General features: G+C 39.3%; 1 protein-coding gene across 2 annotated transcripts in view; it reads left to right on the plus strand.

Moving 5' to 3' along the window:
• Window positions 1–20351, plus strand: part of REPS2 (RALBP1 associated Eps domain containing 2) — an 83638-nt gene that overhangs the window by 12052 nt on the left and 51235 nt on the right. For both annotated transcript variants that reach the window (XR_014547766.1, XM_083612298.1), the window contains exons 2-8: window positions 12262–12385; window positions 13313–13461; window positions 14672–14798; window positions 16411–16508; window positions 17502–17640; window positions 19055–19118; window positions 19922–20064. Coding sequence is in view for 1 of the 2 variants with exons in the window: in XM_083612298.1 (XP_083468424.1) it covers window positions 12262–12385; window positions 13313–13461; window positions 14672–14798; window positions 16411–16508; window positions 17502–17640; window positions 19055–19118; window positions 19922–20064 (844 nt within the window). In the remaining variant the exon portion in view is untranslated. The remainder of the gene's footprint in view (window positions 1–12261; window positions 12386–13312; window positions 13462–14671; window positions 14799–16410; window positions 16509–17501; window positions 17641–19054; window positions 19119–19921; window positions 20065–20351) is intronic.

A 20351-nucleotide genomic window follows, 5' to 3' on the forward strand; every position in this document is an offset into this window, starting at 1 on the left:
TGGTACCTCACAAGACGAATGCCTCGGAAGACGAAAAACTCGCAAGACGAAAGAGTTTTTCGTTTTTTGAGTTGCTTCGCAAAACGAATTTCCCTATGGGCTTGCTTCGCAAGACGAAACGTCTTGCGAGTTTGTTTCCTTTTTCTTAAAACCGCTTGAAGAGGTGCAGTTGCGACTTGACCGTGCTTCGCAAGACGAAAAACTCGCAAGACGGAAAGACTCGCGGAATGAATTAATTTCGTCTTGCGAGGTACCACTGTATAGTTGCGGAGCACACGTTTTCAGGACTAGTGTCTTACAATTTGCAGTAAAGAATAAAAATAAACAAAATCTCTTGTTTTTCACAGCGTGAAAACAACCCGCTCCCCAACAACTGAAACTGTGGCCAAACTTTTGACCATATCTTAATTAAAATCAAAACTATGATTTGGAGACAGTCTTAACTATAGTTTGCAGCTATGTTTGAAGTAAGCAAACGATGGTTAGGCAAGCCAGGAAAGAGAAGGGAACCAGAACTGAGAAGGAAGGAAATCTGTGGCCCCATGGCACATTCCTATTAACTCGTGTGACATCTGAAAGGAACCAGTATGTTTTCCTCTTCACTGGGTTAAATAAACAACAAGGAAAGGTTGCTTGGAGTCCTGCCAGAATCACAGCGCTCTTAACTGATCTGATGTAATGCAAGGCAAGCTCATTTAGCCTTTATGGGCCTGATAAGTGACCCAGCATTAAACCTAGCAAGTGACTTTTGCTTCTACAAATGTTTGTTACATACACAGATGTAGAGGGCATAAGTATTATTTACTTTTTATTCATTGGGTTTATATGTCTAAAAGGTTAAGGAGTAACTATGATTCACGTACTGCCACAAAAGAAATTAGATATTTCTACAATCCAATTTTCTCATGTATCCTAGTAAACCGAGGATGTAAGACCATTTAAATAATGAATACGTATATATGTGTATATACTTGAGAAGACTTTACACACATACCGTATTTTTCGCCCTATAGGACGCACATTTTCCCCTACAAAAATGAAGGAGAAATGTGTGTGCGTCCTATGGGGCGAATGCAGGCTTTCGCTGAAGCCTGGAGAGCGAGAGGGGTCAGTGCGCACCGACCCCTCTCGCTCCCCAGGCTTCAGGAAGCTATCCGCAAGCCTTGCGCACCCGGCAGGAGGACCTGCGGGCTCGCAAGGCTTGCGGGCAGCAGCCTGCAGCCCACAAGCTCGGGGGAAGCAGGGAGGCGCAGCGCCGCCACCCCGCTATTCCCAGACCTGATCTGGAGGCTGGCAGGGGGGAGAAGCAAGCTTGCTCCCCCCCCCGCCAGCCCCACAAGCTCAGGGGACAGCGGGGCAACCTAGAGAGGCTGTCCCTGAAGGCAGAAGAGGGAGACGGAGCACTCCGTCTCCCTCTTCTAGCTTGGGGATGGCTGCGCAAAGCCTCTGCAGGGCAGCGGAGTGCGCTGCCCCACAGAGGCTAGGGAGGCTGTCCCTGAAGGCAGAAGAGGGAGACGGAGTGCTCCGTCTCCCTCTTCTAGCTTGGGGATGGCTGTGCAAACCTGGGGGGGGGGATAATTTTTTCCCCCTTGATTCCCCCCCCCCAAAAAACTAGGTGTGTCCCATGGGCCTGTGCGTCCTATAGGGCGAAAAATACGGTAATCAGGTTATATTAGAGTCGCTGACCACTAAATGTTAATTATGTTTCCCTATGGTTAGGGGTATGTACACACACACACACACACACACACACACACATGTACAACCCCCCCCTTTATCTGTTTGAGGAGCACAAATTTTTATTTTTGAGATTAAAATTGTATATCAAAGGTAGACAAATCAGTTGCATTAAAATTGTTGGAAGTAGTACAGATTTTACTTGGGATTTAAAAACACCACCACCACTATAGTCTTATTTCTCTGTATCTTGTATACTTACAACGTTACAACGATTTGTAGGATTACAATACAAGTTACAGCGTTTTGTAGGATTATTGCAGGACAGATAACTTTCCAAAATAACATCATTACATTTACCTTCTGGAGCAACTGTTCTCTGTCTGTAACTTTGGAGTGAATACAGAAGACCTATGACAGGGCGGAGAAAATGTGATTCTTTCTGGGCTGTGAAGACATTAGTTCTACTTATCCTTCCGAGTTGCTGCAATGTTTTGTGTCATTTCCTGGTGACAACCCACAACAGATGAAGTCTCTTGTCTATCTGATTGTCTGGCCATCCTTCCATAAAGAGATAATCCTGTGGCTGCATCTGCAGTCCTAGGCTCTTGGATTATGTTGCCCTTCCTTTCTGACATTTGCCAGAGTCTCCACTGGATCAAATCCCTTTCCACTACTGGAAAGTCATTTTTGGATCCAATCCATTGTTTCATAACAACAGTTAATTTGTTTTGTTTTGTAGTTGGCATAATTATGAAACTTGTATTTGATTATCTTATTAGTTTTTATAGTATGAATGTTTAGAAAATAACTGACTATTATTTTTATTGGTCGAGTGATCAAAATATTTTTTGGGGACCAATCAAATGCCTAAGCTTACATACATTTTTTTAAAAAAATCTATGCATTGGCTTAGCTTGTTAGTCTTGCATCTCCCTGTTTCATGTGGGTGATGGTCCTGTTAAGAAGCCATGTTAAAGTAGCATGTAAGTTCATTCTTCATATTACTAAACTAAAATAAAACTCTTTTAAAATCAGTTATTAAAGCTGGTCAGGAATTGTAGGGCAGTGTGCTGATACTGTTGCTAGCCAATATTCAGTTGACTTTTCTACAACCCTTTGGAAATGTGCCGAAACATTTATCTACAGAGCTTACTCCAAGATAAAATAATGAATGTGTTTCCAGGGCAATCTCTACCATGACTTAAAATATTATGTCTGTCTTCATTGTTACAGTATATAAAAGATGTTGCTGCATAACTTTAGAAATATGTGCTCAATATCCAGGTACTGTATAGCGCCTCACATTTTAAAATAAATAATGCTATCCTTTGGCTTCAACCTATTCACATTTTAACTTGTAATATGTCACATATTTCCAACAAAACAATGGAACATCTGGTAAGTGTTTCCAGGTTTGTTTTTCTTCCCAATTGAGGAAAGGATCGTGGCTGTTTCCAGCCGTTCTCTCCTGTAGTCACATGCTGCTTGCCCCTAAAGCCAACCTTGGCTGCCATCCAGAAGCAATACTCCTGACTTTATTATCATAGGCCAAGTTTAAAAGAACTATAGTAAAAGAAAAAGAAAAAGTTGGAGATATTTTGCACTGAAATGGAATCATCCATGATGGAATGGAGTACCAATCCATTTTCTTTATTTTTGAAGGGTGGAAGTTTCTCAGTCACTTTGAAAAACTAATTGGATGATATAACTCGCCTGTGAAAAGGTTGCTTTCTGTAGCTGCAGATTGGACTGTGGTTGTGAAAATTACATTTTCATGTTATGTTTAAAGGAATAACTGTAAAGGAAAGCCCCAATAATATTGTTGTGCTTTATATTACCAATTTTATTTTATAAATCTCTGCTCTCAAGAGTTTAATTTCTTATATGCTGAAAGCTATTGAAAATATTCCTCCATACTGCCCTCATTTCTGCATCATGTTATATATCTGGGCCCAAATGGAATATAAATCTCTTACTGGCCTAAATCTGAGACTAATCCTTTTCATAGCTTTTGTAGAAAATCAATTTCCTCTGCATGGTGTCAAAGTTTTTGAGGTCAGTTTGGTTTGGAAATGTTCCCAATGCACTTTCGCGGTGGTATAAAGTCTTCTGGGGTGCAAATTCATTCTTGCTCTTGAATTTCTGACCAAAATGAAACCAACTGGGTTTCACTGTGTGTCTGTGTGTTTTCTCTGAAAATGTGAGGGAGATATGCATTGTGTTGGATAGGGTGTTTTCCTTCTCCCTCATCCCCTGCATTGTAGTGTCCTTTTGGAACCAAAGGTTTTGAGCTCTCTAAAATGCAGCATTTCACAAATAGACCCAACAGGATTTTAAAATTAAGAATTGCTGAAGCATAACACACCTTGATACTGAATAAATTATAAACAATGTGAAAAAGGCTAACATCTGCTAGCTTTGGTCTTAACATCATATAATGTGATTTTAAACATAAGGGAGTTTTTGTTTTTCAGTGTTTTTCAGTGCTGCAGAACCAGTAGTAGGCAACTTGACTCACCTTAAAGAGTTGTATTTAAGTTATGTGGTTTGGCCCAAATAAATAACTAAATTATTTTTTAAAGTACATTTATATGCTGCCCATTAGCACAGGTTCTCTGTGCAGCTTACAATAGAAGTTAAAACAATTAGATATAAAAATGCTTACAGCATGAAGCCAGCAGAAGAAGATAAAAAGAAAAACAGGAAAGCTCACAGCATCACCAGAGATTCACAAATCTTGACACATTTTGATGAGGCTGCACACAAATGGTTTAATCTTTAAGGAGACCTTGGAATCATCCTGTAATAAGTTCTATTAAATCCAGTCCTGTTAAATTCTATTAAATCTAGAGGGGCATACTGTATGTGTGAGGAACTCTTATCTTTGCTGGAGAAGATCAGACTCTCTTGTCCCTGCTTTCCTGCCATCTTGTCTATTCCATTTACTAATTAGAGATTTTAAAATTATGGAGAGCCAGTGTGGTGTAGTGGTTAAGAGCGGTAGTCTCGTAATCTGGGGAACCGGGTTCGCGTCTCTTCTCCTCCACATGCAGCTGCTGGGTGACCTTGGGCCAGTCACACTTCTTTGAAGTCTCTCAGCCCCACTCACCTCACAGAGTGTTTGTTGTGGGGGAGGAAGGGAAAGGAGAATGTTAGCTGCTTTGAGACTCCTTAAAGGGAGTGAAAGGCAGGATATCAAATCCAAACTCTTCTTCTCTTCTTCTTCTAATTATATGCACTCAAGACAAGGAAGATAAGAAATGTTGGCATTCCACTTTTGCAAGTTCTGCTTTTAGAAGGAGATTGGGACTTAAATAATTCACTTCATTTTCTATCCATTCTATTCCAAAATTTCAAAATTTAGTTAGAACACTTATTTTTGAGAATAATTTATATAAAGTCTGGCCCAAATCCTATACCCACTTAAAAAAAACACAGTTTTCCTGGCACATTCACCATGTACCTCATCCTACATGGGGACCACCAGGAGGGCCTCATCTGCTGATTTTAAAGCATGGGCAGGTTGATATTGGAGATAGCTTGTGAGGGAGTATTCTTGCAAATAGCTTTTCAAAGTGCAGCAGTGTGTTCAATATCAATTACTTCACTTCTATAATTTGCACCATTATTACAGTGGGGAATAAACTACTGCATTACTAAGATCTGATCTTTACTTAATCTACATATTTCTTGGGATGCGGGCAGATAGTTCCTCCCATTTTATTTCCTGACTTTGAGTGAGGAGCATGGGATACTTTTGAAAAGGTATTCTGCTGAGGTATTTCTGCCCAGCAGTATGGGAATAGTTGTACCCAGAACTGTTTGGGGTCTTTCAGCAGCCAAGGGGATACAACAGCTAAATTAATAACTTTGATGATTCATATATCTCAGTTTGTAGTGTTGCTGACTTAAAAAAAAAATGCATATGAGACCTGGGTACTTCATAAATGACAAAGTTACTCATTAAGGAAAAACATTTTAAAAAAATTCCTCATTTGAGAATTGGTTTTGTGTATGCATGCAAAAATTGAAGAGCTTTAAAAAATGTATTCAAGATTTGTCTCACAGGATCATAAATGTGGAGTAACAGGTGGAACAAGTCTCATAGTTAAAATATTTCTATGTATCGTGTCCCGACCTGTTTGTCAGGCTATTCTCTGTTAAAGTTATTCATGGATGGAGCCTTTGGACTTGCTCCTTCCTGTGAAAGAGGGATTTTTAACAAATGCAGTGTACAATGGTACCTTGGTTTACAAACTTAATCAGTTCAGGAAGTCTGTTCTTAAACCAAAGTGTTCTTAAACCAAGGCGTTCTTAAACCAAGGTGTGCTTTCCCATAGAAAGTAATGGAAAATGGATTAATCCGTTCCAGATGATGAAAAACAACCCCTAAAACATTTTAACATGAATTTTACTATCTAACAAGGCCATTGATCCATAAAACGAAAGCATTAGACCAGGCTGCAATCTACTATCCAGTACAGTGGTACCTCGCGTTACATACGCTTCAGGTTACATACACTTCAGGTTACAGACTCCGCTAACCCAGAAATAGTACCTCAGGTTAAGAACTTTGCTTCAGGATGAGAACAGAAATCGTGCTCCGGCGGCGCAGCGACAGCAGGAGGCCCCATTAGCTAAAGTGGTGCTTCAAGTTAAGAACAGTTTCAGGTTAAGAACGGACCTCCGGAACGAATTAAGTATGTAACCAGAGGTACCACTGTATAAAAATCCTTACTGCAGCGGCGGCACCAGCATCCTGCTCACGCCGTCCTGCGCATCCCATGGTCACCTTTCCACCTGTCTCCAGGGTCAGTCAGGCTTGCCCTCCCTGATCTCTCTCTCCGTCAGGCTGCGATGGAGGCAGGAGAGAACCCTGCTTCACCCGCCTCCCTCCTTCCCAGAGCGCGCCTGGTGCGGCAACGCAGGCAGGCAGCTGGAGCCAGGGAGCCCAAAGAGCCACACGCCTGCCATTCCGTTTGCCCTGCAATCAGCGCTTCCACGGCAGAGAGACCCAGAAGCAGAGAGCGAGGCAGCCGCTTGGAGGGCCATCCTTGCTGGCGCCAACCGCTGCTTGCCTCTCCTCTCCTCGCCTCTGTTCTGCTGAGAGTCGGGGATCGCTCTGCCAGTGGGAAGATAGCTATGGAAAGAGTGAGCGGGGAGCCTGGTTCTGGAAACCGGGGCGATCTGGAGGAAGCAGTAGGTGAAGTGTGGGGCTTGCGGTGCACTGCTCTGGGCTGGAGGCGGCTCCCTCATTCACCGCTGCTGCCGGGCTGAGCTCCACGCTCGCTCCCAAGCTGGTGCTTTGTGCCCGGCGGGGGAAGGTGCACCTCTCGAGGCTGGGAGAGCGGAGCGTGCTGAGGGAGCGGAGCAAGCAGAAGTGCAGCCCCAAACGGAGTACGTTTGCAATCCAAAAAATAAATAAATACGCAAACCGGAACACTCATTTCCGATTTTGAAGTGTTCGTAATCCAAAAAGGTCATTGGCTAGGTTGTTCGTAGCCTGAGGTACCACTGTAGTGTGTGCTAATGACATATCTTTTCATCCTCAACTTAAAACATGCTCTTACTAAGCCACTGGGCTCATAAATGTGCTCTGAAAAACCTATATCTTATTTCTACTGCATTTCTAGATTCCCTCCATTTTAAAGAACACTTAGCCCCCAGACAGCCTATCAAGATCCTGTGGAGTAAGCGGAAATTAGTGGGGGGGAAATAAAGAAACAACATTGAATGCAGATATATATATACATTTATCGGACGCAATACCTAAGCACTGGACCCCTATGATCATAAATATTATCACCCATTCCATTTACTTGATAGGTATTGATGAGTATTTCCTTGAGTGGATGCCTTGAAAATACGAAAGAGTAAGAATATTGTTGTCTTTTCCTCCCACATAAACTTCAGTCAGCAGGAGTGGGGAGATTTGATTGGATACTGTGCCATGATGAGAAATGGGATGAGGATGTCTGCTTCACAAAGACATTTGAGCTAATATGTTCTGTGACTCGTGAGTCAGTCCAGTTCAGTCAGCACTTAGGCTGCAGTCCTATACCTATTTATATGGCTAATACTGTGCACACACTCCTGTTTACTCTGCATCCAGTGCACTCCCACCACAGGTTCATGAAGTTGTGTACACACAACGTTAACCACAATCTACATCTATCCTGTTTCCTTTTTTAAAAAAATGAAATGCTTTACTTTGATGTGTTTTTCCAAACCAGCATGGATCCAAATTGAAAAAAGAGCAACCTAGCTGTGTTTTAATCTAGTAATGCTTATGCAGTCTAAGCCTCACTGAAATCAACAGAAGTTATTGTGAGTTGACATGTTGACATTGTGCTGTTATATAGTTAAATGTTTGTGTCTATAAAAATGCAATTAGCCTTAGGTTAAGGCTGAGTGTTTTTTTCTTTTAAAAGCAAACCCAGCCAGATCACCAGCTAGTAGTGGTAACTAACAACAACAACAACAGAGAAGCTATTTCTTATCCAAAAGCTGCTTCTCATGTGTACATTGGTTTCCATTTCCTACAATCCTACACCAAAATGTATCTGAAGAACATATATGTAATATCTACTTTATATTTGGTGTGTTCTTAGAAGTTAGACAGGAAGGAGCTACTTGGCCAAATACAAAAATGAAACAGGAAAATTGAGGAGGATGCCTTAACAATGTTTTTCCCAAAACAAGAGTTTCTTTCTCTTCCTTTCACTCCCTTGGGCTTGGGCTAGTAATAGAGCAAGCTCAGCTGAATCTCTCCTAATTACAGTTTCTGGTTTCATGTTAGCCTCTTGTTTATCTCAGGAAGATAAATTCACAAGCCTGCATTCTAAGATCATGTTAAATTCTAGACATTTACAGTGTGCATTTTCCTAGGATGTTAAGTGGTTCAGTGTAGTCAGATACCAGTATGAACATTTATTGGGGGTTGGGAGACTATAGGATAGGGGTGGATGGCCTGTGGCCCTCTAGAAATTATTGGATTCCCAGTAGCAAATGGATAGGGATAATGGGAGTTGGGGTCTTAACAGCCTCTGGAGGGCCACAGGATACTCGCCACTCTTGTTGTGGATGCAGTGTAATTTCAGGCTGTGGTGGTGAAAGTTGCCTAGTGAGCTGATGCTTCAAATGCTTTTCTTTTTTTTAAGCTGCTCTCACTTTCTCTTATCAGTGATATTTCATTTGTTTACATTTATTAATTATCTAGTCCTCTAGGTGGTGCACAACACAAATTAAACAATGAAATGCAGTATCACATCAGAAAGAATAACGTTGCCACAAAAATATAAATACGTTAAAAAAAGGACTACAGTAATCCCTTAGGTGTCAAAATAAAATACTCAAATGCTGTCAGAGTGGAAATATTTTACCACTTGAAAATGATGTGTCTGAAATATTTTCTAGTAGAAAATACCATGTGATGTGTATCATGGTATTATCACACCACATTAATCTCCAGCAGCAATCTGAAATGTATGCTGTTCTCAGCAGAGGATTCGACTAATGCGCTTATATTGTTTTTAGAAGGTCCTGAGGGTTGATAGAAAGATTTTTTCAGAGCATATCTGTGATCTAGTTATTTTTCATGCCAGCCCAGCACTTCCATTCTGATGTTGTACATTCCTGAACAATCTCCCCGTCCCCCCACCCCAAATGTCTCTAGCTCTAGAGCAGGGGCTGTCAACCTGGTCCCTACCACCCACTACTGGGCGTTTCAGGATTCTAGGTGGGCGGTAGGGGGTTCTACGGCACAAGCTGAATCCTCCTTCCATTGAGCACTGGTGGGCGGTAAGGAAATTTTACCATCCAGAAAGATGCATTAGTGGGCGATAGATATAAAAAGGTTGACTACCCCTGCTCTAGAGGGAAAAGGAAGGGTTCTGGATTGGACTCACCAGAGTGGCCTAGCAGAGAAAGAGAATCCTCCAAGGCTAGTGTTTATAGGCAGTAATAGCCCATCAGTTTCTGTTGACCTGCCACTCAAGTAGTTCTGTAGATGTAAAGGTGACAATATTTTCAGAGTTTATTTTAGACAAGGTTGTAGCTGAAGCAGGGTTAGTGAGATGAAAAAGAATGGCTCAAAAGAGCCCAGCAACACATCCTGTTTTCTGTTTGGGACCTTAAAGCAGTCAACCCACTTGGAATTGTCAAGTTAATAATTTGATTTTTGCACCAGAATTGGAACCTTGTGTTTTGGGACAAAGCACTTTGGACTATTTATCGCAGGAGTGTTTACACTGGCAGTTGTAAAACTTAAAGAAAAAGACCACTAGCTTTTTCTCTCTCTTCAAAGTAGTTGTTTTTACGAATGCTTTAACTTGCTTACCAAATCCCAAGTACATTTGTTAATGAAGTACTCTGCTACTTGTGACAGGATTAGTACAAGCTTAAAAAAAAAAAAATACTGCAGAAGCCAAAAACATTTTGGATGTGAACAAATTCACTCTGTCATTTGTTTCCTAGCAAGCGAAAAACGGGACAACAGCAACAGGCGTCAAAGCTTGTACAAGATTGTTCTCCATAGTAGTCCACAAATTCCACAATGAAACTAGTTATGACACACCTGAAAATGTTTTAGTTCTGTTTCTGTGCACAGGAAGGGTAACAGTTAAAAATAAAGCACAATACCCAATTAGAGTAAAATTGGATATGTGTTTTTGTATTTGTGTTGATTGCCAGCTCAAACAGGAAAAGTTTTACTGCATTTCTGAAAGTATTTATCAGATGTTGGCCTTTTAGAGTAGAGATCATGCACCCTTTTTATTTTATAAAAATATAAGCATTTATCCTGTTCTGTGATTATATCTTTTCACCACAGCTGTTGTTGCTCTATTGCGCTCAGCAAGGTTAGAAGTCTTTATGGCAAAGTGATGATATAGCAAAAAATCTGTTGGAGGTGTTAACTTCTTAAGTCATGAGACTGTATAATAAAAATTAGAGTGAGTTTTTAAGTTGTCTTGTAATTGATGAAAAACTATTATTAAAAGAAACTGAGAACGATAATGTCAGGAAATGGTTGCTTTTGCTCCTCTCACCTACGTGATTAGCCAGTCTGATCTGGCTAGGATTGGCAGGATTCATCAGCTTTTACTCTGATGAATTTTGAATGGTGGAATCTTGAAGAATCTAAGGAGGAGCTGTTCCCCTTTATGGTGATGCTAGTTGTGCACTTGACAGAACAGAGGTTGCCCTGCCCCCATCAAGACAAACAAAAATAAAGTGCATGCACAAAGACACTTTGCTTTCCCAAGGGATCAGGGTAAAAGTGATGTCCAGTAGAATTAATCTGAGCTTTGAAAAGTGCATAGATCTGGAGAAGGAAGTGGGAGAGAGTGTCAACTCTTCTAACAGTAGAATAAAGTAACCACCCCATAACACCTCATGACCAAGGGGATAGTGAGTGGGGCGAGTGGCATAGAGGTCATCATTGCACCCACATGCACCATGTTGGCAATCCCTGCTTTAGAAGATAATGGGTTGTTTCCAAAGGTTCCCTTCCTTCAAGAGGAGTCCCTTTGACAGCATCCCATGTTAATTTTTGCTGTGTTTGCAGCGCCAAAGTGATCTCTCCATGGTGGAAGCCTGGACAGTGTATATGGAGGTTTGTCCTGGGCTGCTCAGGTGACAATACCCCCCTTCAGCCTCACTGATGCTGTCCAAAGGAAATCAGAGAAATACATTTAGCACCAGCTTGGCCGCAGGAGTTGCTGGAAGGAAGCGTACAAGGCACCATCCAACTGTCTTAGGGACTCCACTCTGGATTTGTGCAGGGTTTGCTCCTTAGCATTTTCTTTTCCTAAAAATGTTGCACAAGGCAACAGGTATGGGTTGTACCTCAAGGTTTACTCCTGAAGCTTCTCTCACTAATGAGTGTAGCCAAAAGGCAGTGGCATCAGAGTTTTACTTTTCCTAGATGAGCTACCTTCCCAGGTTGATGAGCCCCATCTGTCCTCATTTCCCTCAACAGCACATGCAGAAACCTCTTTCTTAACGATTGGACCCACTATTTTGACAGCCAAAGGACTCCTAATACTGGGAGACAGTAATTTTTTTGAAATCATCTAATGAAACATTTTTTTCCTGTTCTTGAGGAAACATTTTCTTCCTGACTAAATTGAGTGAGAGGGAAATTTCTGTAGCTCAACATCTGTTTTTCTTCCTTAAAAAAGAAGAAACTTTTCTACATGCTTCCCACTGGTTATATACAATATTCAGGTATTCCACACAAGGATTACTGTTCCCCCTAACGATGGGCAAAAGAGCTGAGTTGTGTGAAGATAGATTATGTGTAGCACAGTCTCTAGTCAGGGAAGGTATATTTGTAATGGGTGAATGGGAGGATAGGGGGAAACTGCCTCTGCAATGGAATGTTAGCCTTTTGGGGTGTCAAATGTAGGTCAGATGCCTGCACCAGAAGTTTGTCTCTCTGCAAGCACAATTCCAGCTTTTCTTCAGTAGTTTGCATCTTTACAGTTTCATCTCCAACTAATTTTTACATTGAAAGCATTAAGTGTTTTAATTATTTGAACTCTGTTTCCAATCACTCTTCACCCCTTTCTCTCCTTTCAGATTACAGAATTGTGTGGTGCTAAACGTGTTGGCTATTTTGGGCGTGCTCAGTTTTATGCTGCTCTGAAGCTAATCGCTGCTGCGCAGTCTGGCCTCCCAGTACGGATCGAAAGCATTCAGAATGGTAACTGTTTTCTAATAATAATAATAATAATAATAATAATAATAATAATAATAATAATAATAATAATAATAAAAATAATTTATTATTTGTACCCCACCCATCTGGCTGGGTTTCCCCAGCCACTCTGGGCGGCGTTCACAAAGACCAAAAATACACTAAGATGTCACACATTAAAAACTTCCCTGAACTTCAAACCCTAGTTGTCTTCCTTGGTGTTTATTCCAAAACCCCATTTGAGATGGTAACTATAAATTACAAAATGTGTAAATTCAGTGAATGTGTAGGATGTATTGTATAATGAATGGGAAAATGCTACATGATTTTAAAGCTGTTCTCCTATACTTAGCCACTGTTAAGTGTTATGCTCATATATCTAGACTATGCTTAAATATGGACTATTATCCCAGCTGTAAAGCCATGCTTTGAAAAGGATTGCAAACAATAGTTTTCATTAACCTTGCTGAGAGTTATACCTGCACTAGACAGATTAACTTCATGATTAACAGTGCAGCCCTATGCATATTTACTCACACTTACTAGGGAGAATCCTTTTCATGGCAACAAGGGTTGTAGTACTCCACAAACCAGTCTCTAGGCAAACGTGAAATCCTCCGTTAAGTTGCTAAATGCAAAAATGTCCACTCTTTTGCACTTTTCTACTCACTGAATTGCCATGTATACCAAATTTCATTTTTATATATCATGTACAAGTACCCCATTAGAAATTATTGTATTGTGAGATACGTTTCCTGGTCAGTCAATGAGGCTATAGATTGTGTTTTGAGTATGAGTATACTTTTGGATAGGAATTCTGTTCTCTTTTAACACTGCTTAGTGTTAAATTGACTTTTGTGGTGGGGAGCTTTGTTTCAATATGCATAGTTCCATGAAATTTTATTTTGTCTTTATTTCTGATATTTATTTAAGAATTGCCCTTGCCTCGATTTATGGCACTGAAAACTGATAGTGATGTAAGGTACAGTCATCCAGCAGAAGCTCATGGAACTAAATTTCAGATTCCACATGCAATACTTGAAAAAAATTGCTTCAGAAGATTGGATGGAGGAGAAAAGCAGGTAAAGGCCCTTTGCAAAGTAGAAATTTTGGTGCACAACTAACTATAAGGCACTAGATTATTTTTATTTTCTATACACACTGACTGTTGAGATTTCTCATTAAAGTACACTATATTTATCAGCATGATTATTTGGCTTTTACAATTGATTGCTGCCTCTTTGAACTGCAGATAGTCTTTAATGGTCCAGATGTGTTAACTGAGACGAAAAAGTGAAATTGCTCAGCCATTAGAATGGAATACAATTTATTCTATGGAATGTCAATGCTACAGACTTTTCTTCCAGGTCCAATGTATGTGTTTTGCCAATTGCTTATAAGGCCAGTGGAATACAGTGACACAAAAGCTGTAGCCACCTAGCAAATTTGCCATTGAAAGTTACTACTTGCCCTGTATTCCGCCCCCCCCCCCCACTTTTATATCTTACTCATATGAGAGCTAAGGGAAGTCAGAACAGAGCACTTGATCCCATTTTTGCCAGCTCCTTTAATGGATAAAAAGCAGGCCATTGTTTTTTTTATAAAAAATAAAAAGTAGGCTAGCTGTATCAACACCTTTCCACGCTGAGGTCTTTCAACACATTAATTTTGCTAATGGTCATCCCTGTGCTTTCTTGAACTATGAACTGGGCAAGAGTGAATATGTGATGTGCCAATTTCAGACAGACAAGAAAGAAGACTTTGAAATCATCAAAATTTAGATTTTGAATTTTAAACAAGTACTTTAGAAAGTCTCCTATGTGGTATATGTTAATTTATTTCATATGATAACAAAAACCAAACAGGAGACTGTCCAATGCACTCAAATTTCAAATTCAAAAACTAATGATTTCAAAGTTTTATCTCTGCTTGAAACTGACATTCTTTGATAGTCAGTAGTTTTTCACTTGATAGATAGGCCCTATTGGCTATCAAGTCATATCAGGTAATAAATACTGTTCCATGTCAAGTGTCAAGTACAGTCAAATATGATCATACCGTTGTAAGTCATCTGTCAAATATCAGATCATGAAATCATGTAACAATGAATCTCAGATATTGACATGAAATTTTGAGTGTTCAGCAATATCAAAAATTGCAGAGGAGGATTTATGTGGGCATATTTATTTATTTTTACAATTTAATATTCTACTGTGGTTAGATGAAATCACTTTGACTATGGAACAGCCAGCATTCAAAGTCCTTATTCTTTTCTAAAAAATTATTTTGAAGCAAGAAGCAAAGTCTCCCCCTATGTCTCCCATTGATTCACCTCCTGCTTCTCCATCAACCTACCAGAGGATTCCCTTGAGTTATGGGTATGGTGTCCTGAGAAGTGGGCTTGAGCAGCAGCATGGAGGTAAGATGAGGTCTGCTTTGGAGTAATCAAATCATAAAAGCACGGAAGCAACCCAGCAATTTCATAAATTAATTACATCTCTTTTAAAAGAAACTGACTTGATTTGTGTGCTTTCTCATTATTCGGTCTTGTCTTCCTCTTCCTGAGAATCAGTTTAAATTAGAACAAGCATCTGTTTACAGATTTATATTCTCAACCCTTTTCAATGTAGGGTGTGGTGGGGGTTATTGTAGCCATAGATTTTGTTGAACAAAAGCAGTACTTTATTGAATTTATTCAAAAGTTAAATAATGAATGTCCTGCTGGCAACACATGGACAACTTTGGGTAAATCTGTTAAGATAAATATAGGATACGGTACACTATGTGAACATCCAAATGAATAAGGGATTTATACTTACCTAAGTACAGGTAATGAGAAATCTCAGGGAGGAGGAGGGATTGGGAGGAAGGATGTGCCAGTTTCTTTATATACTTTAGTAAATCAACCCATTTTAAAGTTATGGTGGATAGAATTGAGAACAACTTCACCACTGAGTGCAGTCTTCCGGGTGTAGTAATGGCCTTCCAGTGGAATGAGGATTTTTTTTAAAAAAAGAAGAAGAAATAGAAGTGCGGAGGCACATCACACACACCTCGTAACTTGGCCTCAGCCAGCTGGCACAGCATTAGATGTGACACTTGCTCTGTCATGGATTCTGCATACATGCACACCAGTTGTTCTGCCTATTTTTCTTGGTGTCTTGATAAAGCTTGGTAGAATTCAAGCTAGGATCCAGATAAGTGGCTGGAAGGTGGATCCAGATCCTGAAGAATGGGCAGCAGTTAACACCCCTACATCCCCTCCCCAGCAGCATCTCAGCTACTGCAAAACCTTTTCTGGGCTGTGGGGTGGAGAGGAAAGCAGAAATGGCTGAAAATCAGGCAGAGTCCCCTTCCATGAGCAGAGCTTCTATTCTTTTCAATGCCCTGTTCCTCTTGAAGGGCCCATTCCATTCAAGAGGGTTCCAGTTTTAAGTGATTTAATGAACTACAGTTCCGTTTAAATTCTAGGTCTCATTCTTTACTTGCATAAGACATAACAGACTGTTGAATGTTGAGAATCAATATTTGGATGCAAGCTTTAGTGGTTTCAGTGAAAGATGCCTCCAAAATGGTGTGTAGTTCTCCCTAGTTGGCAAATACCAGTGTTTACTCTTGGCTAACACTGAATTTAGTTGTTTTGAATCAAACTCTTATGCTTCCATCAATGAATCCTTGTTCATTTATGTTTTTCTTGATGTTAGCATGTCTCATGAAAGAGCACTTGCTTCCTTCTTTGCAATAGGATACTTAGGCAAAAAGTCAGATGTTATGCTTTTAGTGTGGATTAAAAAAATCAACACGTTAAGTGAGTATTTGATCAATAGTCAACAGCATGAGCAGTAGCATTTTGAGAATCAGGCTTTAACATAAGTTAAGGATTTGGGTGATAAAGTGACCTTTCATAGGAGGTGTGATTCTGTTTTTATTTTATTTTTTTGAGACTGAAGGATGATATATGTTTTGTCATCTTTGATTTTGCACAACATTAGCAAGTATTCAGTTTTTATTTTCCCCTTAATTTTCCATAGGTTCATACGAAGTTAGACATACTGCTGTCCAACAAGATGGACCAACTGCAGGGAATTATGGGTCTAAATCAGTTCCACCACATTCATCTCTCATTCGGGTAATGAACTACTTAGGATTTAAGATGTTTAAAATGAAAACAGCAATGTTGCTTGAAATAATTATTGAGAATCATCATGATTTTATGATCAATAATGTTTGAAATAATCTTGAATGTAGCCACAAACAGATCTACCCTATAGCTCAAACTATGGTATTCACTAGAAAACTACCACAGGCTAATATGGATGTAAAACTAAACTTTCAGTAGTTTGTATCACAATCTTGTTAGCTGCCTTTCTCAAGGCACATGCAGCATATGATAAAATCAGTCAAATGGATACACAATATTATAATATAATGGGCAGCGCCATTTTTTCCCTGTGGGAAAAGAATAATTTGACTCCTAGAAAGCATTTAAGGTAGAGAAGGGGCTCAGTTGAAACAAACTCACAATGAAATGTGTGAACTCTAGATTCTGTTTTTTATGTGTGACTTCAATGTATCAAAGGTAAAGTGAGGACTTCTTACTAATGAAATACAGCATGAGCAGTTATATGAATTGAGTTTCATATTGAATTGATGGGACTAGAATTTAATGAGTTTGAAGAAGTCTGATTTCAACAACCATACTTACGATTAATCACAGTTTCTTGGGTTCAAGGCAAGCTGTTCCTAATCAAAAATGGAAGCAAAAGCATCCAATCTCCTTATGATTGTGCTGAATGAAGAGGGCAGAACCGCATGAATCCAAGGCACAACTAGGCTAATTCTCATAATACTGAACCATTGTTTGGTGTTTCATTCGAGTCAGTCCAATGTTTATATTCATACAGATTTAGTTTGATGTATGTAAGATTTCCTATAGTCCTATGAATAAAGGCATTTATTGTAAACCCAACAGGACTATTATTGAAATCAGGCCTTCCCCATCAATTTCTTTTAAAAAGAACTACACAGTAAGAACAAAGCAACTTCAATACTTTGAAACTTCAGACATCTCAGCATTTTCTCTACCTTTCAAAATGATGCTTTGCCCTTTCTCCCCCTGAAGTCTCTTTCAGTAGAGAGAGAACCACAGGACGGCAGTAGTAATTACTCAGATGACCCCTGGAGAATAACTGAGGAGCAACGAGAATATTACACCAATCAGTTCAAGTCCCTACAACCTGACCTGACCTCTTTCATTTCAGGTAATGTTCATTGTATGCACAGCAAGAAAGGCTAGAGTAAAAGGGCAAGGAACTGACACAGGCTAAGTGCAAGCCTCTTGGATTTTTTTATAAGTGTTTTGGGTGTGTTGTATGTATGGTAATGCGCACAGACCCTTATTTCCGTTTTTTAATGCCACAAGTGAGTTACTGTGTTCTTGTTTGTTTGTTTTTTAAAAAATATTTTAACAATATACTGTGCATGTTCCAGACAAAGTTAAATGCTTTAAAATTCCACTGCGTTCAGTAGAAGAGATTCAATCATAGGTGAAGAATGTTTTCACATGAGATATGTTATGGTACAATTGCCATTTGGTTTTTTACTCCTTGTATGTTTTTATTTAATAAGAGTTTAAAATTATTCACTATTGTAGCCTTATTAGACTAACTTGCATTTTAATTATGTCTTATAAATGTAGTTGTGATTAAAAAAAATACTCAGTTGGGACTTTACACATCACATTAAACTTGTAATTTCTTCAGGGAGTTTATCTCCTTGCATGAAAACAGCAATATAGTGACCATGCATCTCTAGGCCATTTCCGAAGCTGTCTCTGAAGTAGACAATTATGTCTTGTCTCCTTTTTTCTGGCAAGAAAAACAAGTTGCAACTTAAGGGATGAGCAAGCAGTAACAGCAGTCTCTCTGTCTGTCTGTCTGTCTGTCTGTGTGTATGTGCATGTCTCCGTCCTGTCCTCCCCTCCTTGCATGTGTTTCAGACATTGCATTTTCATTCCAACAACCCACCCTTGAGGGGTTTCCCTTTCCATCCCTAATTCACACACCTGATTTTATTGCATATTTCCTGTTTTTTAAAAAATCAGTTGGTTGTGATGCTGGAACTAGGAAATTGGGGTTTGAGCACTCCCGATTCTGAGCAATTTAGTTCAATTTAGAGCAAAAAATATCAGCTGAATAAGAAGCTGAGCTTTTGTGCTGTGCTATTAATTTTAAAGATTAGTCTCATTCCAAGAGATTTTCTTTAGGCATGTTGTTGCATTTCTGGAATATTCCAGAAGATTTGAAACTGTATCATGCCTTTCACCCTTGGCCAGAATTTAAACTTAACAGGATTTTACAAACCTAAAAAAGCAACCCCAGTCACACATGCAGATGAGATTTCTCCTGTTGGCTTTATCTCATACATGGAGTGATCTGTGCCTGTAAAAGAAATTAACCCCTTCCTCCATGTCCAGTTCCTCCAACAACATGTTCATGTCTTCTGATTAGAATAGTGATATTGGAGCAAAATATTTCAAACAAATATGTCTAGTGTTAAATAGCATTGCATAGTAAACAGTACTCTTGAGTAATTTCTTTATATTGAAATGCTTTGGAAAATGTGTTGTTCAGTAGCTTATTATTTCACTGTTTGACAAGCCATTTCTGTTGACAGGCTCTGTGGCTAAGAACTTCTTCACAAAATCTAAGCTGCCAATCCCTGAGCTTTCGCACATATGGTAAGTACTGTTTTGTAATTCAGATTAATTTTATTGTGTGTGAGAGAAACTACTGTGGCTGAAAGTTCTTCATACTTCTTACAATTTATCTCTAAAGAAATCACAGTAATTGCTCCCATCAAAATCACTTTGAGGTCCAGGCACAGCAGGGTGTATGTTGATCTTTATTTTATGCTTGTTATCTTTGTAGAGATACTGTCCCTTCTCAGCAGGACTAGAGAGATTTGAACAGCAATGCACACTAGAAGAATATCTTAAAGAACATAATTAGCACAATAATTCAACAGATATTTTTGTGAAATGGATTCAGATAAACATACATTCAGAATAGTTAAGATAACATCATAAGCTTCAGTTCTAGCTGTGCTTATCAGTTGAAACCTAATTAATACCTAACTTATCTAAAAAGTACTGCTGCATAATTCATCAACACTTTACTAATGAGGCCTTACCCTGTTGTTTTTTTTAAAGAAATCTATCTAGCTGACATTGCATATGGCCCATTGCAACTTCAGTTTTATATGAATCCTATTAAATTTCTAAACTTGTAAGGAGGAGCATTGGCATATATATATAGAGAGAGAGAGAGAGAGAGAGAGAGAGAGACATTAAAATATTCAGAAAAGGAATGTATTAAAGAAAAATTACAATGGTTTAATGAAATAAATTTTAAAGAAAAACATCTTAAATGTCAAAATAAAACAAATCTATAACTCAAAAGCAGCGTTCCCCACAATTATATATATTGTGCATGCAAACAAAGATTTTTATTTCAATAATGCACTCAGCTATCTTATTCACAGGGAGCTAAGTGATGTAGACTGTGATGGAGCACTGACATTACCAGAGTTTTGTGCCGCCTTTCACCTTGTTGTTGCTCGGAAAAATGGTTATCTTTTGCCGGACACCTTGCCAGAGACTCTGCTGCCTGACTGTTTTCAAGCAGGTGAAGCTTTAGTATTTGCGGGTTGTTTTTTTTAAAAAAAGATAATCTGTGGATTAAAATGGCATTTTAACCAATGTCTATTTTGAGGTACAATTCTGGGAAAAGATGGGCTCTAAATTGCACCTAAATGACAGAGCTGAAGGAACCAGCTTAGCAGAATGAACACCAGCATAAAAGATGTGCTTGGCTTGACTAACACATTGATGATATGCATTGATGATTGTGCACTAAACCATGGTTTAGTGCTATGTGTATGAACATAGTACTCATCTCACTCCTCTTACACT

Source organism: Podarcis filfolensis (assembly GCF_964270895.1).
Source record: "Podarcis filfolensis genome assembly, chromosome: 4".
Taxonomy (NCBI): Eukaryota; Metazoa; Chordata; class Lepidosauria; order Squamata; family Lacertidae; genus Podarcis; species Podarcis filfolensis.